This window comes from Harpia harpyja, chromosome 4, assembly GCF_026419915.1.
Source record: "Harpia harpyja isolate bHarHar1 chromosome 4, bHarHar1 primary haplotype, whole genome shotgun sequence".
NCBI classification, from domain to species: domain Eukaryota; kingdom Metazoa; phylum Chordata; class Aves; order Accipitriformes; family Accipitridae; genus Harpia; species Harpia harpyja.
In genome coordinates this window covers 73,616,872-73,637,525 of record NC_068943.1, presented here as the reverse complement: position 1 = coordinate 73,637,525, position 20,654 = coordinate 73,616,872, and the positions used below count along the sequence as shown (strand labels likewise).

General features: G+C 37.1%; 1 protein-coding gene across 14 annotated transcripts in view; it reads left to right on the top strand.

The window, feature by feature from the left end:
- The window catches only part of STXBP5 (syntaxin binding protein 5), a 123,871-nt gene that overhangs the window by 40,599 nt on the left and 62,618 nt on the right, over positions 1 to 20,654 (top strand). For all 14 annotated transcript variants that reach the window (XM_052784781.1, XM_052784780.1, XM_052784777.1 and 11 more), the window contains exons 5-7: positions 6,201 to 6,335; positions 7,449 to 7,512; positions 11,008 to 11,091. In XM_052784781.1, coding sequence (XP_052640741.1) covers positions 6,201 to 6,335; positions 7,449 to 7,512; positions 11,008 to 11,091 — 283 coding nt within the window. The remainder of the gene's footprint in view (positions 1 to 6,200; positions 6,336 to 7,448; positions 7,513 to 11,007; positions 11,092 to 20,654) is intronic.

The following is a 20,654-nucleotide window of genomic DNA, read 5'->3' as shown; positions in this document are numbered from 1 at the left end:
CAGATCTTTAGGGTATTTGGTGGGCATTTCTTCAGTGTTGAAAAATTTTCTTAGTTTTCAAATCAACTCAAAAGGAACGTGTGCTTTGGTCTTTTGTCATCACTACAAGCAGTGAAGCAGCCCTTTTCTGTTTGTGTATAAATAAAAATGTGGAGTCCCCTTCTGAGTAAAGTACAACTGAAGCTTGAAAAGCCATCTTAAAAGAGAGGTGATATATGACTCCATAAAGGAAAGAACATGTAAGCTGTGAAATATATTAGGAACATGTAAAAATACAAATAACTGCAGTAACCTAAGAAACCTCTAAACTGGAGCCGCCTTCTGGAAAATGATCTATATGGCCCTAGTATTGATCACATCAGCGGTGACAACTTTATTTCTGTTCTTGGCTCTTGCTTCCCTATTACTCCATCTTGACACCACTAGTGTATACCACAGCTCAGGTACTGAACATATGTACTTCTCAGCTGCCTTTAGAGGCAGCCCTTCAAGTGATTGTATTTTGAGAAACATTATTTGGAGTGCTGTTATGGTATCTAAATGGAATTGAAGTACCTGATCCAGTTTCTATAATATACTGCATTTATCCACATAGTCTTTTGGGGGGACAACTTTGGGATGCATTGAAGAGGAATTCTTCCTCTGCATGTGCCTTCTGTGCCTTCAGGCCTTTTTTGCACAGGTAGGTATTTTAAGCTTATTGCAGTTACCAGGTCTGGAAATAGACCCCTTGCAGCAGTCTGGTAAAATCATAGCCACTGATTGCTTCCATGAGTATGTCATTCTGACACTGGCTCTTGACTCTTTATGCCTATTGAAGACTTGACAAGAGATTGTGGACATGGAGTCTAGGCTAACATAAAAATTAAACTTTTCAGCCACCATGTAAAATTCAGAAGCTATCTCATGCATGAAAGATTGAAGGTAGAGGTAGGCAGAATTTCAACTTTGGTAGCTTAACACTTTTCTTTTAAGAAAACTTATTTTATCTATACAATAATGATCTGAGCAGCTAGTGTAATTACTGTAACTGCAGACCTATAATGATAGCCTGAGGTTCTAGAAATAGTTTCAGTGACTTAAAAATAAAATCAGTGTTTGTCATTCATCAAAGTATTTGTCACTGTGCTTTGTTAAAACAATGGAAAATTCTGAAGAACATAGAATACTTCATAATGCAGTAGACTAAGGAAAGGTAAAGATTAATTTAGAAGGATTTCTGTTGTCATAATAATACACTCAGAATAACAGCCTGCCATTTTTACTTAACATTTCCCTTAAATGCCTAATTCTTCGACTTACATTAATTTAATAAATTGTATTCTTTGATATTTCTGTAATGAAATTCCTTTAAGGAATACTATCACTTGCTATAATAACTATTTTGATATATGTTGTGAAATAACCACAATTAAGATTTTTCTTAACTGACTTTGACAGATTATCAGAAAAGACACATGGTCTGTGGTTAAGAAAGGAAATCCTTTCAGTAGGTTTACAAATGACTTCTTAAAGACTCTCCTGTCACTGCTAATACTCTCCCATAAGCAACAGCACAAACTGTATTTTAAGTACAGTAAGAACAAGAAATATTTTGTGAGGGCTTTTCTTATCAATGTTTTCCACTGCTAGTGTACCACTGGGTTTTCTGTATATAATTTTGTTTTCTTGAACTATTGGTTCAACTCTTACAAATTCATTTCACAGAAAATTGAAATTTCTCTCTTCTCTTTTTTTTTTTTTTTTTTTTTTGGAAGAGGGCAACAGGGGAAGGAGTGGCTTTGCAAATATGTATGCAGTGAGGAGATTTTATGCTTAGGGAAAAGAACAGCTACAGTAGAGTTTGGAACTACCCTGACTGTTTTGGGGTTCCATAACAGTACCTCATTTTAGCAGTGATGTTAGCATATATTAAAATCATACTGTAGATTTCAGATTAAAAAAACCAAACAACTCTTTAAAGCATTGCTTTTTTTTTCTATAAAGGGATTTTTTCTTTTGACAGGTATAGGGAAGTGAAATATTTGGAATAAAGTGCTGTGCACAATACTTGCATTATGCTAAAAGTTCAATCTGCTTCGCAAAATGTACTATACTTACTGACGTAGCTGAAATTTCCTTGGAGATAATGTGAGGAATCTGTTGTGCCGTGAAAGAGCTACCTGCAAAAGCCTGCTTTCTGTGATCACTGGCTGAGACAGTCCCAGCCTGTCTCCTTAGATGCACAAAACTGGTCTATTATTTTTTTTATAGATGCTTCTGTTCTAGTATTTTTGACCAGAATGGCTTGATACAGGAGAGGAAGAGTATGGTACTCTGCTTTTTACTGATACATTTTTTTCAGGCAGTTGGGGTTTATGCACAAGAAAGACTTGCAAAAATCTTTTACTTGGGTTCAGTGTATCTGTAGTCTTTTTGCTGTTCCCAACAATTGATTGTATTTTCCACATTTATGTATGTATCCATTTGTGGGTAGGAGAGAGGGGGAAGAATGCCTGAGTTGTAGAAATGGCCAGAGCATTACATGGCAACTTCCACTTCTGTTGATCTTAAAGTATGTTATGGATGGAGTATATTATTCTAATCTTGTGGTGGCAGAAAGATAGGTTTCTGAAAGGAAAATCTGCATTTTTCAGAAAAATATATATGCTGTCCTTGGCCAAGTGTTAAATCGGCAAGTATTGCCTCACCACCAAGACGACCCTGACCTTTTGTTTCCATCCTCGAAAACAAGTTTGAATCCCTGTAATCCTCAGTCCAATTTTCAATGGAGCAAGTGAGGCCACTGAATGTAGCCTGTATGTTGACGTGCTAGTATGTTGTCATTGGTCCTTCAGATGGTCACAGCGTCACTGAATTTTAGTTTTTAGGGCTATAACATTTCCAATGTTGTTTAAAAACTGCATAGTTTAAGGTGAAGCCTTAATCATTGAAGAGAGAGAAGCTCAGTACATGGACTTCAACGTTGGAAGTGTTATTCTGTAAATTGCTGAAATAAATGCAGTTATCTGAAATGAATCACTTTAGACAAAAATATAGTTGAATTTCTGAAAGTTGGAAGACATACTTTTTCTATTAAGAAAATAAATAGCAAATAAAGTTATGTTTGCAAATGGAGAAACGTTTGCCACATTCAAGGTGAAATGGGGCTTCTTTCATTATAGCAGGATCAGCATGACAGATTCCTTTTTGAATTTAAGTAGTCATCAGTCGTTCTGTGAAACATAAGTTCTAAGAATATTTTTTAGGTTATATAAAAATCATACAAGACTTTTTTTCTGATTGTAGAAGACTGGTAAAAGCACACTTTGAAGGATAAGGTTAAGAAACCTGTTTTATATGTGCCTACACTTAACAATTTTGAAGTCTCTTCAACCTCCTGCCTTTGAGAGTTTGTAATCATTTTGTGAAGTTACTAGTTGAACTCAATTTATTTTTGGTGTGGAATCATTTCATTGCTTGCTAACTCTTGACAAAATTAATCTTACTTGCACAGAGGAGACAAATTGAATATGGCTGCATATTCAAATAGTGTATCAAGAGTATTGGAGTTGGACACTTCTTTAAGTGTTGCCTTTTTGCTATAGCAGTCAAAGTTGCAGCCCCAACTTATATTTTTGCCCACCTTTAAATGACATGAAATAGATCAGGTTCTGTAATGAAAGTGTTGGACAACTGTAACTGACAATATTAACTCTCAGATCAAGACAGATAGGCTCATGACCCTGCTCCTGAATATTATTTCTGGCTGCTAGGCCATGTTTTTAGATCCAACTGATCTGGCTGTCAGCTGCTGCTGGCACATGGAGTCCTGGCACAAAAAGAAGCTGTGGTGTTGCAGGGTTTTATGTTTTCATGCTGCATCTCTTTCTCCTTCCCCATGACCTGCTTGTAGTGGGAGAGCTCTGTTACTGGGCAGTAAGGTTTTGGGGCATGCCTAGGAAGCGTGTGTACAGATGTATGTGATTTAGCTTCCAGTAAAATATTTTTTTTCAAGGACATTGGGGAAAGTCAAGTCTCTTAACCTGTCTCTTAACCTGTGGTGTTTGCAGATGTCGTGGTTTAACCCCAGCCAGCAACTAAGCACCACGCAGCCGCTCACTCACTCCCCCCTCACCCAGTGGGATGGGGGTAAAAATCGGGAAAAGAAGTAAAACTCGTGGGTTGAGATAAGAATGGTTTAATAGAACAGAAAAGAAGAAACTAATAATGATAAAGATAACACTAATAAAATGACAACAGTAATAATAAAAGGATTGGAATGTACAAATTATGCACAGTGCAATTGCTCACCACCCACCAATCAACACCCAGCTAGTCCCCGAGTGGCGATCCCCTGCCCCCACTCCCCCCAGTTTATACACTAGATGTGGCATCACATGGTATGGAATACCCCGTTGGCCAGTTTGGGTCAGCTGCCCTGGCTGTGTCCTGGGCCAACTTCTTGTGCCCCTCCAGCTTTCTCACTGGCTGGGCATGAGAAGCTGAAAAATCCTTGACATTAGTCTAAACACTACTGAGCAACAACTGAAAACATCAGTGTTATCAACATTCTTCTCATACTGAACTCAAAATATAGCACTGTACCAGCTACTAGGAACACAATTAACTCTATCCCAGCTGAAACCAGGACAGCAGATCACTATGCTTAGTAAAAATGCTACAACCTCTGAAAGTTCAATGAGTTGGAAAAGCATTTTAAATCTTGTATGTAGTCCTTTTTCTCTGAAACTTCAGTAAAGTAAGTTAGTGCAGCCTTTTGGCTTAAATATTTAAGCACAAAAAATCAAGAAAGTTAGAAAATGGATAAATTAAAGATTTGCTTGAGCAAGCTGTATTCCCTAACTAGAAGGAAATTAGTGATATAAAAAGTAAAGAGGTACACTTTTGATCCAGGTAGTATTACTACAGAAGCTTTAACTTTTGAAACCTGTAATACAAATTAATATCTTTTCAGCTGTTAGCAATTATTTTTCATTGCTGCTGTTAACTTCAGCACAGAAGCAAAGGCTAAGTGTGTATATACAGCATCTAATGCAAAGGATCTAAAGCTGTTCTTTGCATAAATACTTATTAACAGGTTTGTGAAGTGATGCATGGATGTGGCAAGAAGGGAGCCCAACTGGGAGAAAACAAGAATAAAAAAATCTGTAAAGCTAAGGATTAGAGCTGACAGAACAAATTTCCACTGAATAATTATTTTACCTTATCACTGAAACATTTCTGAAAGCCCAAGTTTGATAGTCCAAGTAGCTTGGCAATTTCTTTCAATATTGGACCCTGTCAGATTAAAATGGTTTAGAGTTTACAGTTTCCAGAAAGTTTCTAGACTCTAATTTCAAGTTAGTATTTCTGTTGTATAGAAAAATCAGATACTTTAGAAGCTTCAGTTCCTACAGACATTATTTCCTTATCAATTTTGAAGAAACAGTAAACAATAAGCAGGACCCAAGAGGACAGAAATAACCAAGTTTTCAAATACTAATATTTGCACTGGAGCTATGGTCAAAGAAGAGTTCTCTGCTGGTACAAACCTCATTAGCTTTTGCATTTTTTTCAGGTACTTCCTTCTAGCAGAAAAGAAAACTATAAGGCAGAAAATTAAAATGTGGTTTAAGTAAAATAGTAGCCCCAAATTTAAACTACTTTTAAAATGACTTTTATAATTGTTTAGGATTGGGTTTAGGTTTGCTCTGTAGGGGATATTTTGGGTTACATATAAACTTACATTTCTTATGCTTTATTTTCTGCCTTTGTCCCCTCACTTGAAACCAGCATAATCTGCATAAGGCTACTTCTAAAAATCCTTTGTTCTTTAAAACTTGAAATTAGATAGATTTCAAAGGGAGATTTGTAGATTATAACATAGGAGTATTGTATTTTAAGTTTAAAATGACAGCAATCTTGAGCAAATACATTCAGTATGATAACTTTCAAAGGTGGCTGAGTGATTTTTATCTGAATGACTTAATAGTTTTAGAATACCTTGTTTCCTATTTTTTGTTTAAGTTTTTACATTGTCTGTGGATTTCTTGCTTTTGTTATGTACTGGCTTTGCTACTTTTCTCTGCCTGTAACTTGTCTTATTTCTTCCTGTTTGCCTATTGTTTTTCTTCTATTTTTTGGCAATGTAGACCTTGAAGTGTAGGATATCTGATAGACTTTTCTTTAATTCCTTTTTTGGTGGCTTTCTCTTTCAGGATAACATTTTGTCATCTGCCTTTCCAAAGTAAATGGCTATATGTGGGCACCGAAAGAGGAAACATTCACATTGTCAATGTGGAATCATTTACTCTCTCAGGCTATGTCATCATGTGGAATAAAGCCATTGAACTGTGAGTTTAATCAAGTATTGTCTGTTGATGGGAGGGAACGGAAGTGTCCCAGATGTTATTAATATCAGTTGCAGAAATGTCATTGTTACCTACAGTGGCCTCCATATTAGTCTCACTACACCAAATACATGATCAAAATATGTAAATAATCATGTAAATACTTTTTATTCTCATAAATGTGAAGTGTTAATGTTAATATATATGTTTCTGCCTATAACACTATTTTATTATAGTACCTGGAATAGACATAAAAATAGACATAAAAATCATTATCTGTGGTGATAAAGAACTAGAAAAATAATACATGTTAAAATATGATGTGGCTGGTACTTGGGCAGGTATGTCACTTCTACAGTTTTGGGGTTAAAGCCAAAGTATAAAGATAGGCATTGTAAGAGGGCTGATGCATACTGAGTATAAAATTACTGGCTGACAATGTAAATTTAAATAAGCCTATTCCAAGAGCGAAGTATATTTTACAGCTATTGTTATTGCTTCTCCTTTTTTAATAATGAACTTGTGTATGCAAATATAGTGTTTTGTGGGTGAAAACATATACTTGTGTGCTGCTGTTCCTGTGCTGTTATTTTGTTCCCAGAATGCTATGTATATCTTCAAAACATACATTAAGTCCATCACTTGCCAAAGGCTGTTGAAAAAAACATAGCTCTTCATTAGTCCATCTTCTTCAATAGCAAGAAGTCAACATAAAGTCTTAACTCTGTTGTTTTAACAATACCCAGCTTGGGCAGTTTGTGAATAATGGCAAGACCTCTTTTCCAGCATAAAAATAAACATTTTATCCAACTGTGTCAATTCTGTAACAACAAACATTAAGACAGATATTGTAAAGCTACTGACAATTTTTTTCTGTGTTGCAAATAAGCAGTAAATAAGTCTTTACTTATTAAAAGACAGAAATTAAGTGCCTAAAAATAGACAGAAAGTATTTATGGGCTTGAAGATAAAAGTAAAAGTGACTCCATGCTGAAATGTCAATAGCTTGCTTACATGGAGTCTACATCTGTAGAATCTGTATTACTTGCAATCATTTTGAGATGCAGTTCTGGCAGGGGAAATTTTTTTTTTTAATTGAAATATTTTTTTGTTTAGGTCGTCCAAATCTCACCCAGGACCTATTGTCCACATTAGTGACAATCCAATGGATGAAGGAAAGGTAGGATATGTTTAAAGACCATTCAATACAATATTCTTTAAGCAAGACTTTTTTTTTAAAGTAAGATGCCACTGCTTTTTAAGGAAGGATTAAGTAGATGAGGACAATGTTGAAAGCATAAAGGAAGGCTAAATCAAGGTTTTAGGCTCGGAAAATAATATGAAGCAAGGTACAGACATGGCTGTAGGACACATTACTGGAATAATTGAATGCATCTTGTAATCAGAAACATTTGAAAACACAGCTGAAAATGTTTAATTGCAAAAATTCTTGAAAACAATACCAAAGAATTTTACTTATGGTGGTAAAAATTAAGATGTTACCAAAAAAACCCAATCATAACTTGAGTGGGGTGGAAATTAAATAAACTTTACAAAGGTCTTTGGTGTTACTGTTTCACAACTTTAAAATATGTATTTGTATAGCATATTTATATAGAATACTGTGTACTTTGTCTTTAGTTTAGCTAATACAAGGCAGCAGTTTTTATGGGATTTGAGGTCTAACCGACATCCTCTCGTTTAGCAGACAGCATCTAGTGATTATAAAAAACTTCTTAAAACCTAACTGGGCTGTAGTGCAACTAGACAGTCAACTCAACTAAAACATGTAAGAAAGAGCTATGTATTAGACTTGTCTTTTCCTTCTTTTGAGATAATATTAACATAATCATCTTTTTACCTTGACAAAAAGTTTTACAGTACACATTCTTGAAGCCCTTGCAAGACAGTAATTTTTATGTCCTGTGACATAGCAGCCACAAAGGAGAACTTAAGTTATGAACTCAATGGTCATGAGTTCCTTCTGTATTATTAAATTAATTCTACAGGTATTACCCTTTGCTTTGGGATATCTGTTATGAGGCTCATGCAAAAACAACACAGAACACATAACTTCAGTTCACAGTGAAGACTTCATGAATTAAAAGAGAAAGCAAGGAGTTAAAATGTTAATATGCATTCTCTAGGTGACAGCAATTACTGTAATACCAAATCATACATTCCCCACTTAAGTCATGGTTGCAAGACTAAGTCTGTAACAGACCTCTTCTACAAGTCTTGGGATGGGATCACATGACTCATCCACTCCATGAGGGATCTTCAGCCTCTTTAGCTTGTGTGCCTCATACGGTTATTTAGAAAATCTTTGTGGTCTGCTGCAACTTTTGTTCAGATCCCTTGGTCCACACTGAAAAGTAAGCAGGCAGGGGGTTCCTTAATTTTGACAATAGGAATAAAGCAAAATAGGAAAGAAGGATTTGAAAACAGCAGACTTGCATGCATCTTTTCCAAAAGTGTGGTTATAACTTAACCAGAGACACCTTGATGCCACTTGAAACACATTTTCGTTAATGACTTTGCTCTAAATTAATCAGGCATAGGTGATTGAGTAATTGTTGAATTAAACTTTGAATTATTATTTTTGTCAGTGTAATGTCTAAAATATCCTAGAGTTTTGAACTTCCATTTGTGAAGAATCTTCAAAGAGAGAAAATAATCTTTTGTACTACTGTTCCACATATGCAGGAGAAATATTATTTTTTGGTTTACTTGCTTTTCATTTGACATGTTAGTGGTGGATAAAACTGGAGAGAGGGAATGACACTATTGTCTCAGCAGCGGTTTGAATGTTTTAATACCATGCTAGTTATAAGCTTGTATCCTAGACACCTGAGGTTTCAGTCCATCAGGGAGAATTTCATGTATACAGTTTTTTTTCATGGGGATGAAGCTTACTGCCATAAGTGCGTAACTAATGAGTTTCTCTGTAGAATTAAGTTTGAATTGTGTTCCAGAATCATTGACCCTAGAATACGAATGCAATTAAGCTATGGTAACTTCAGGAAAGACAAATGATCTATTTATTCTGGTGTATTCCACCCCCACCCCACATTTAATTATTGTCAATTAAAGTTTAAGAATTACTGTTTTTATCAATCATGCTATCAATCGGTGCTTTAGAATCTGATCTTACACTCCTCTTCTTTCTCATAAGAAAAATATTGCTGAAAAAAACCTGTGCAGTTGCAAGAACCTCCTGTGTACTCACTTTTAAAATTTGTTCATGCTTTTAGCCTTCTAATCACTGTGATTTTTTCTAATGTTTAAAGTTAAAATAGAAAAACTATAAAATATGGCTTATAATAAGCAAGATAATTTAAAATAATAGTATACGTGACACTAGTGAGAAAAAAATTCTAATATTCATTTTTGCTAGACCAAATGTTATAATATTTTTAGGGTATTTTTGTGTCGTATAGCATTGAAATAGATCAAATATTTTATCTGTAAGCTGGTAGGAGATCCTCTGTTGTTTTTCATACTGGAAATAACTGTACACCTTGAAAATCTTAAGCTGAAAAGTCTGTCTGGGCAAAACCTCTAGGTACAGCAATAGGCCATATTGATTTAGATCTCTGTCCTTGACTACAATGGCATGCGTGTGAAGGCAGTGTTTTCTAACTTGTAATATGAGGGACATTCCTCAGGGCACTTCTGTTTGCTCACAGGAAATAGGCTGTTTCAACAGTGAGTAAATCCCAGCAGCCAACTACTCCTTTTTGTATGTCCACACTGGGAGAAAGAAGTGAGAGTGAAGGCGTGCTTCTTAACGCTAGGAGCTGCTTCTCCTGTAGCAACATTGCTCAAAGGAAAGATCTCACAGTAGGTCCAGCAACTATGAAAGATGAAGCTGCATTGCCTCCTATATATCAAGTGCCAAGACTGTTACTACTGCCTTATGTTGGCCTTGTTTTGGTTTCATTAAGAGAAGCGTCACTTAAGATAGGACAGCAAAGCACTTAGATACTCAGTGTGTTAGACCAATTATTATGAGCAATTTGAATCTTCACTTCCTTCAGAAGTGGTTTAATATTGCTTCTAGCAAAAAGATTATTTGCAAAATTATCTTGTTTAATTTCTCTCTAGCTTTCCTTTTCTTAATAACTAATTTTCTTGGTGTTCCTTTAGCCAGTTATCTCAGTTGTGATTAACATCTGGAGAAAGCTTATATTACATAGTTTCTTTATAGGCAATGAACCATTACCTAGAACTTTAGGAAGGAAAGTGTGTTCTTCCAGCAAATCTAAGCAGAACAAATTCCAGTGAGGAAAATGCACAATAAAAAGTTCTCTTTTCCAGCCCCCCCATTTTCACTCAGGAAGGAATATACTTAGGAAAGTTTAATGTTGACCTTTCTGGAGCTCAAAGGGATTTCCAAGGATTCTTCAGAGGAATGCTTTTTTTTTTTTTTCTAACTTTGCATGAATGCCAGTTGTATCAGCAGGAAGTTTAGGAGGATGGCAACAAGTACAAAGTAAACCTCTCTAACATTGAGGTCTTCACTGCTTCTCACTAATTTTTGTCTTCATAACTACTTGCAGTTACTACATGTAGTATTATGCTGCATCTCTTCAGGGCAAAAACTACAGGCATTTGAAATGGTATTATTTTGCTTATCCTTATAAAGACTTAATATATCTGCTTATTATTGCAGCTTCTGATTGGCTTTGAGTCTGGAACAGTGGTATTATGGGATCTGAAGTCAAAGAAGGCAGATTACAGATACACACATGATGAGGTAACATATTTCATCTGCATTTCTTGCTATGAGAATACGATTTGCCATTCTAATAGTGATTTTTATTATTTTTTTCATTTCTTCTGCTTCTGTCACCAGTGGATCAATAAATAGGTCTCTCTGAAATTGCAAGTACTTGAAGTTTTCTCTAAAAGAGCCATAGAGTTTGAATAATAGAAACTTTGGACTGAATAAGTGTTCACTGATTTGAAATTTGTGAAGCAATGAATGGTGGCATGGATTGGATTTCTTTGCTAATTTGGGGGGCTGAGGGGGAAGCTTTCAGATTTTTTCTGTTATTGAGTAGTGTGACTTTCACCTGTGTTAAGAGCTTGAGTCATAAGTTGAAACAGGATGGTTTAGCAATTTCTGTAATATTGAATCTCTCATATTCTGAAAAGTGGTGGGGGGGTGGGAAGAAACTGCTAAATAGCCTCACTAGGACATTTCTGTAAATACACCCTTTTTTTGTAGGATCAAGGTTTGAAATAAAACTGGAAGAGGTTTAAAAAAACCAATGGTATCGAATGACACTTCTTTCAAACTTGATTCTTGAGAGAATACAGGCTTTTTGAATGACTGAGATTAAGAAAAATCATTCAACATAATATGCGAGTTGATGTATTTTATTTAAAATAACATAAAATTAGTCTTGATTACATTTCATTGATTGTAAAATGTCTGTACCATTGTTCAGTACCAGCTGGGACTGTTTCTTGTATCACAGTGGGTGTATTTTCCTTAGCTCTGTGCTGAACTCTTCACAAGACAGGATTTGGGGGTTTATGTGGTGATTCTGGCTCAGTATTCATGCTTATGTGTTGGTTCTACCAATGAAGAGTTTCTTTGAAGGGGTAGTCTCTGAAGTAGTCTAAGCCTTAGATCATCAGAGCTGTATTAGAACATCAGAGTGGAATGAGGTTTCTTTGTGTGTTCAGAAATGTCTGTATAAGCCTCAAAGTGTGTTATGTGAAGAAGAATTTTCTACCTTCCAGTTCCATTGCATTCACCTAATTAATTCCCTCTGTTTCTTTGTTTCATAAACTTATTCATATCTCCATCTTTTTCTAGTCTTAATCAAGTTCTTCCTGTACCTCGTATTCTTCTTGCTCTTCTCTAACTTTATTTTTTTAACCATTCTATTTAATCTTTCTTTTATAAAAGAGAAACACAACAACGTAGTATATTCAAGATGTGGGTATGCTGTATTTATGATGTGGAATAATTATGTTTGGTTTTGTTTTCTTTCTCTGATCTTCATACTGGATTAGTCTTTTGATGCTGCAAGCGTTAAGCAGATACTTCCTTGGAACAACCTACTATGAAACTAGAGTCTCATTCTTCAGTGTTAATTGTCAGCTCAAAGTCCATTGTGTTTATGTATCGCTTCACATTTACATAGTTGGACAATAAAAATTGTAAGTCTTTCTGTAGTTCTTCACTGGAATCCTAATTTCTACCTTTGGTAGTGTCAGCTTTGGTACTGTCAGCACACTTATCACCTTAATATTCTTGTTCTAATTTTCCATGTTATTTATGAATAAACTCAGCAGCACAGATCCCTGAGGGTCTCTGCCAATTACCCTCACCCATGAACTAATCAATTACTGCCAGCCTGTCTTTATTCTAGCTTGCTTTACTTCCTGATACCTTAACCAATTATTCATCTGTTCAAGGATCTCTAGTCTGTTTGTTTTTAGTTTCCTTTGAGAGATGTTGTTGAAAGACTTTGAAAATTGTGTAGACAGCTTAATTGATGTTTCCATTAGGCACATGCTTGTTAACATTTTCAGAGGTTTGTTGGATATGATTTCCTTTTACAAAAGCATGTTGACTTCTCGTACCTGGTATATTATATTCATCCATATGTTGATTAATTCTGTTCTTTAATGAAGTTTTGTGGCAGTTTCTAGAAACTTACCGAGGGTAGACACTATGCTGCTTATTCTGTTTTTCTTTGGATTTTGTGGTCCATTTGTTTAAAAATTTACTGTATACTTGTCGTCTTCTTGAACCAACCCTGGTTTGAGAGGTTGCAAACAGCAGTGAATAGTTCAGCTGTTTCATCTTTGATTTCCTTTAGGATTTATAAATGAATGCATCTGATTGTTCAGTTTGGTTTTTGATTGCAGAAGAGGTAATGAAATACCTCAGGTCAGATCCTTTGGTAAAGGAATGTGCATTATCATAAGCTGGGAATGGATAGGAAGGAGAAAAAAAAAAATTAAGGTCTGTAGAGTGAACTTGATGAGTTTCACTGTTCTCATCAGTGAGAATCAACATACATAAAGTTGCTTAAAAAAAATACTGGCTATTCAGGTCTTAAAAGTTGAAGTATGCTTTTTCTGTGAGTTCAGATTGCCCTTTAAGAAAAATCTCTTTGGAAAAAGAATGACTATATGCAGTAATAATTTGTTGGTTCTCATCCATTTAACATTCTATGACAAGGAATTTCTTCTTCAATGGGCAAGTTATTTAGATCTAATCTTCTAAGGGGGAAGGCAGAATAGAATAATGTCCCATTTTTGAATTTGGATTTGATACAGTTAGGCAGTTTCAAGTTCTTCTGGATTCTGGCCTGAATGGCATAGAAATAAAATGATTAATTTTGTCTAGCAGAATTGAAAAATATGTGTTTCTTGAAAGGTGGCATTGCAGAGAGTTCTGTAATTGTTTCTGGACCAATGGTCTTGAGAGAAGATCCTATCAGATACAGGAAAAATAATGAATAGAAAGCTGCAGAAAGTGGATGATTATATGTATGCTATATATATCTGTCCTTTTTTTGTGTGTCAGGTGAAGGTGGGGCTTCTTCTGTATCCTTCTTTCATTCTATTCTTCAGTTCCTCTCAGTTTTGTATTTAGCTGCGAAAATGGAGAATCTCTCTCAATTTGTGAGTGAAAGGAATATTGAACTCCAAGTATTATTTATCTAATCATATTATGATCAGTGCTGACTAACTAGTGGCCTATATAAATATACTGTTCTTGCTGTTTTTCAGCTAGCAGCTTCAAGTAAGTGAACGTAAATGTTAAGAAATGCAGAAGAAACAGGGGTTTTTATTGTATTTTGCAAGAATAAAATGATATTGCCAAATAATAAAAACTTCGCTAGTTTCTATGAGCAGCTTCCTTAACAGAAAAGAGAAAAGTATTCTCACTTGCTTAATGCTGAAAGAGGTTACTGTGGAAAGGTGGGTAACTTTTTGAGTCTCAGAAAAGTAACACCATAACTGATAGTATGAAAAATGCTGACTGGCATTGTTGGAATTCTGATAATAAGGTAACCTGTTCATTCTAGTTGAATAACTTGAAATACTTAGCCAAAAATGAAATATCTATATATCTATAGTAAGTAAATAATTCTTTTCAGTGGCAGGCTAGTATGGTTGTGTTGATTTTAAAGTAGAATGGAAAATCAGAAACCAGGGAAACTGAATTGAGCAGGACACAGAAAGGGTACACCTAACCACAGTTTTGGGTAAGAGAAGAGTAACTAGTAGACAGTTCTAGGCAGAAATAACTTAATGTGTGTCCATTCTAAATTTGAATGATGTACCTTGATTTTTTTTTTTTTCCACATTTGAGACTGATACTAATTTTGTTCTCTTAACATGTAATACTGACTTCAGAGTTGAAAAACTTTGGTCAAGAAGATGCAACACAATCTGATTTTTAAGATATGTAATAGAAGTAACCAAAGTGTTTTTACAAGGATGTTTTAGCCAGGATGTAATGCAATTTGTAACTTTTAGAGTTAAGCTTGCTCCTGAATGGTTTTGTGGAGTATCTTTTCTCGTTGACTGAAGCAGTAAGACATCTGCTCCCTTTGTAATAAAGGAGCCTAAAAAATTGGTGGCCATATTCATTCCTTATTTAGCTCCCTCTCCCCTCTATCCCCAATAACAAATAATTAGGGTGACATATCATAATTATTAAAATACTGTAATGTCTTGCCAAGACTTTTGACTAGCTTAGTCTAATCTAAGATAGTATTGTTCCCCAAAAAGGCAGTCTTACCCTGACCACCCTAGCAGTGGCTTTCCATAACTAGTTGTGGCTGCGTGACAGTACAGCAAGTCACAGTATAATTAACTCTTTTCCCTCTTCCTGTACACCCAATAAAAGTATCAGTTGGAAAGACCCCATTGCACATGAAGACTTAAGGTTTGAGGAAAATCGTCAGACTTTCTGGCAATGTAGTGGTTGTCTTGCTCAAGAGAGTGTACACACAGAGTCTAGCAGTGGTAGAATAATGCCTTATCTCATGAGATCTCCTCTGCTTCTGGTAAGTGTGGCACAGAGCGGAGAAAGCTCTCTGCCATTTTATTTCCTGCTAGCAAACCTTGTAAATTTGAATATTTCTGTGCACAGAATCTTTCTAGCTCTTGTTTCTTGTTGATTTCCTGGTTTGGTGGCTTTGCCAGAGGTTTCTTTCATATGCTGACTGTAAGGGCTGTATCCCGTCCATGAATGTGTTTCACCTCTTCTCTCACAGAGGGTAATGCAAGTGACATTCTGCCCTGTAGCAGGAGCAGGATTTTAAACCTCAGGATTTATGTTCTTCGTTCTCCAGTTTTTCTTGATGAGAGCTCTTCTGAGTGTGGAGTTGACAACCTGTAAGAAGAGAGCAACTTAGCCCAATCTTGTCACCCTTGAGATGTGGTGCAGAGCTGCTCATCAGACACAGGAAATGCTGTCTGGTCTCCCTTCTTCTTCCCTGACTGTGCCATCTCGGACTGCTGAAGTGTAGCAGGGGTGGTCGCAGAAGGATCTTGTTTGGTGAATGAGGCCTACTTATTAGCACTGGGGAAGCATTCTCTGGCTCTAACACTATTGAAAACAAATAATTCTTCTGGTACTGGTTAACTGTGTAGTCCCATCAGTCTCATAAAATCCATCACCAGTCATTGCAAAGGTGATGACTGATTCTGTGCTGTTAGAAACTGCTGTGCTCTACCTGGGGTGTGAGCTTCGTTGCTGCTGGTAGTTGTAGGATTGACGTCAGCAGAGCTTGGCGCTATGGCACAGCAGCAGTTCTGCATAACATCGAGGCACAAGATGTCGCTGTCAGGACCATGGACCTGGATCCTCTCCAGCTGTGCAGTCTTCTTCCTGTAGCAGGGCTGTGAAACACACTTTTCTGTTTTGTTTGAGTGATGGTCGCTGTTAATGGGTGACCAGGCTTCATCAGGCATCATGAACAGGTTGGTTAGGCACACTGATACCATAAAGACTGTTTGTTAGAAACTGTGCCTTTGGATTAGTCTCTTCCTCACTCATCACTTTGTAGTTGATGTTGGTCTTAAAACATGTAACTTGAGGGGCTTTGCAGTCTACCACCATCATTTGATGCAACTCTTTTTTTTTTTGACTCAAAACTTCAGATGTGTGAAGGGATCCAGATGTCATCCTTTACGATTGCTATGGGTTTGCGTGGTGCAGTTTTTTTGGTAGCAGGGAGGGGGCCGCAGGGGTGGCTCCTGTGAGAAGCTGCTAGAAGCTCCCCCGGCTCCAAGTCAGACCCGCCTCTGGCCCAGGCCGAGCCCAATCAGTGACAGTGGTAGTGCCTCTGGGAGTACAGATTTCAGAAGGGGAACCTGCAGCGAGTAGTGGGATTGGAATGTGAGAGGAACCCCTCTGTAGATACCGAGGTCAGTGAGGAAGGAGGGGGAGGAGGTGCGCCGGAGGAGGGGATGCCCCTGCAGCCCGTGGTGAGGTGGCGGGCTGTCCCCCCCCAGCCCGTGGAGGTGAATGATGGAGCGGAGGCCCCCGCAGATGGCCGTGACTCCATGGGAAAGCCCGTGCTGGAGCAGTTTGTGACTGAAGATTGGCCTGTGAAAAGGACCCATGCCAGGGAAGTTTGTGAGGAACTGCAGCCCGTGGAAATGACTCACGTTGGAGAAGTTCGTGAAGGACTGTCTCCTATGGGAGGGACCCCACGGTGGAGCAGGGCATGAGTGAGGAGTCCTCCCCCTGAGGAGGAAGGAGCAGCAGAGACAATGTGTGAAGAACCTACTCCAACCCCCATTCCCTGTCCCACTGCGCCGCTGGGGGGGAAGATGTAGAGAGAACCGGGACTGGGGTTGAGCCGGGAAGGAGGGAGGGGTGGGGGGAAGGTGTTCTAAGGTTTGGTTTTACTTCCTAATATCCTTTTTCTTGTTTTGATTTGTAGTAAATTAAATTGATTTTGTTTCTTCTCCAAGTTGAGCCTGTCTTTTGCCTGTGACCATAAGTGGAGAGTGATCCCTCCCAGTCCTTATCTCGACCCACGAGCCTGCCTTTATATTTTCTCCTCATCCCACCGTGGTCGGCGGGGGTGGGGAGTGAGCGAGCGGCTGCGCGGTGCTTTGTTACTGGCTGGGCTGAAACCATGACAATGATCTTCCTCTGCTAAGGAACAATGAGGGTCAAACTTCCTGAATGATCAGAGGTTTATGGAAAGATACCTGTGCAATTTCCTCAGGGAAGAAGCTGAGTCCTATTATATCTTTTTGTATTTTCCTGCTAGGTTTCATTCCAAATTACCTGACCTTTAGGAAGCTTTCTTGAAGCAAATTCCCATGTTGTGGTGGGACAGTCTCATTTGTTGCCTGAAAGCTAGGTCAGTGGAACACTATCCATGCTTTCTTCCTGTCTGAACATGTGTGCCTGCCCAGTATCCTGCTCTGATATTTGCAGCACAAGAACACTAGGAGCACTCATCCCTAGGACAGGAATGCTTATAGGGTAGGCAACACCACCACCCCTAAAACCTTTGTAATCATATTTCTGCTTAACCATGGCTGGGGGAGGCAGCTCTAGGTCGTGATTAGTATTAGTGCTGATTGCTGGCGTATTCTTTCCTCGACAATGTTCTAGTTCTTAACAGGGAATTTAGTTAGAATTTGTTCTTGATTTTTCTATATTACAAATGAGATCCTGAACTTCCAGTACTTTATACTTTTTATTAGTACAGTAGTATGTTGCATGTTTAGAGTTAGAAGAATGCACAAATGTAAAATTCTTTTTCAGAGAATTTGGAGGAAATTATCTTTGGCATAATGGAACTGCAGTTGTGAACGAACTTTTCCTTAGAAAGTTTCTTTTAAACCCTCTCCTCAAAACATTCTTTTTGTCTTGGGCAGGCTCAGTGGAAAAATAAGTCTGTAAATTCTTTTTGCATCATTCTCAAGCCTTTTATGCTCAAACAGTGAGGATTTAAAAAAAAAAAAAGTTACGCATTTCTTATGTGGAATACGGTTTATACTGCAAACATTTCCCATACTATGTTTTCATCTGTGAAAGAAATAAAACAAATTTCTCAACTATCAGTTTTGTTTCTAAAAAATTGAAGTGTAACTTCTGAAAACTAAAGCTAGTTTTTTACTAAAGTCCATTCTTCAAGTAGTATGTCATTTGTTCTGATTTAAAGTAAGCTTTGATAGCGTTAACTCAGCAAATGTATTATAGGTTACTATTTTTAGCCTCAATATTCTGGTACGCGGCTGAGTGTAAGAGATTATTTTACAGCATTTAAAACCATGTCAAAGTAGCCTGTGGGATTAAGAGGAGGGAAAATAAAAAAAAGCAACCCTGATATGTGACTTGCCAGAAACCAAAGCATGTCAATGCAGTTGTCCCACAAGTGGGGTCGTTTACCCGGTGCGTGAAACACCAATATACACACAGAGCAGAGGTATTTTATTCCAGTTCATGTTTGTGCAAAGATGGGGACTAGGTGGTAATCCACAAAGCTAGCACAGCTCATGCTTAAATGGGCAAGCAATTTATACAGTTCAGTTATACGTATTCAATTTCCAAAGTTCTTCCCCAAAACTATTACTGGTAGTTGCTTATCTAGCACAGTTTCTATTGGGTTAAAGTTTCCCAGCTTCAAATTAAAGGTACAGTGTTCTTTTATTCTACAGCACGTGCTCAAGGAGAGTGGGCAGGGTAGGTCTTTTGGTCTTGAATTGAGTCGGTGGTTGTGATCTCCTCCTGCCGCCTTTACCTTTCCTTCAGTTATCAAAGATTTTTGTGGACTTCATGCCTATTAGCAATTATACAACTTTTCGGTGCCTCCTGGGGTAGGATGTTCCCTTCTTATCAGTCTTTTATTTCTTCTTCTTCAGGGGCACAGTCTTTAGCAAGGCATGCCTTGTGTATACAAAGGGTATCTTATTTCACAACACCTTTGTGGTCTACTTAAGTACATCATTTCTTGAGTACATCGCAGTCATTAGGCACTTGCATATTTTATTGCATCAAAACAATATTCATTATATATTACCATTTAAATCTCAGTAGCTACATTCATTTTTTGTTTTTCTTGCAGCATTTTTTTCCTTTTTTTTCTTAGGCTGTTGACGAGAGAGTTAGCGTAGGTACTCTCAAGTCGCTATGCTTGCTTCGAATATTTTGGAAAACCTGTAGAAGAGAAGTCAGTGTCATCATCCATTCAAGTTTACCAGAAAATACCGTCCATGTCCATGGAAATGGAGGACTATCATAATAGGGCAGTGAAATCTGAATAGGCTATGGTAAATAGTCTGGTTTACAGAATAACTAATCTCATGTCATGGACCTTACAAGTCATGCACAGTATGATGGCTCAATTAATGGCACAAAAGAGTAATTGATCATGGTCAAATCTGAAGAATGATGAAAGGAATTCTCCATGATTCTGGTGCATTCCTGTGGGAAAGTATGCAGAAACATTTTGCCAAAGATTGTATTATACTTGAAAAACAAGCAAGGAGGTGCATACTTTTTAAAAAAAAAAAAAGCCAGTTTAGTCTAGATCTTTTTTTTCTTTTCTGAGTTGTAGCAACTGTATTTGCAGTAGTCTAAACTTGGTATTAGAAAAATGGGTTAAAAAAAGTCTTAGAAACAGGAAAAACTGCTTAAATTAACAGGTTTTGTGTTCACATCAAAGTATCAGTAAATTTCTGCATGTATCTTGTCTTGCAGGAAGATAGGATATGAAGACTGGTCTCAAACTGTTCTGAAATGGTATGCATATAATGAGCTGTAGGGTTAAAATAAGTCTGTAGGAATTGAAAAGAAACGGATTTTTTGTATAAGTATTTTATGAATTGAAACAGTTAAATCCCTTGGTGGAAAAATACAATCAAAACTTGGGTCTTTATTGATGAACTTGTCTCTTAAATTGTAGGGCTGTATTTGGAATTATTAATTTTTCTGCCTCTTTAAAGAACCAAGAAATAATAGTGATTTCTAGGGATATCGACAAGCTATTGCAGCAGTAAAATTGAATTTAATAAAATGTTTTTAAACATTCATTAATCCCTTTAAAAAGCTAGTGATCTACTTAAGATATTTCTGTAGGAGACTTGCGTATAAATGCTTTTAATTTTGTTCCTCAGACTTTTTCAGTTTCTTGTTTGTGATTGCACTTCACAGTCCTACAGTCTCCCTCAGGTAACTGTTGCAGTCGCTGCAGGAATGTTTCCTTCTGAAAATCAGATATGTTCACCTTCTTTGCAGGCAGCATAGCAGTCATTTTTCCACATGGGATAATCCTTCTGGAACAGATGGTGAAAGTGAGGCTTCCTTTGTGC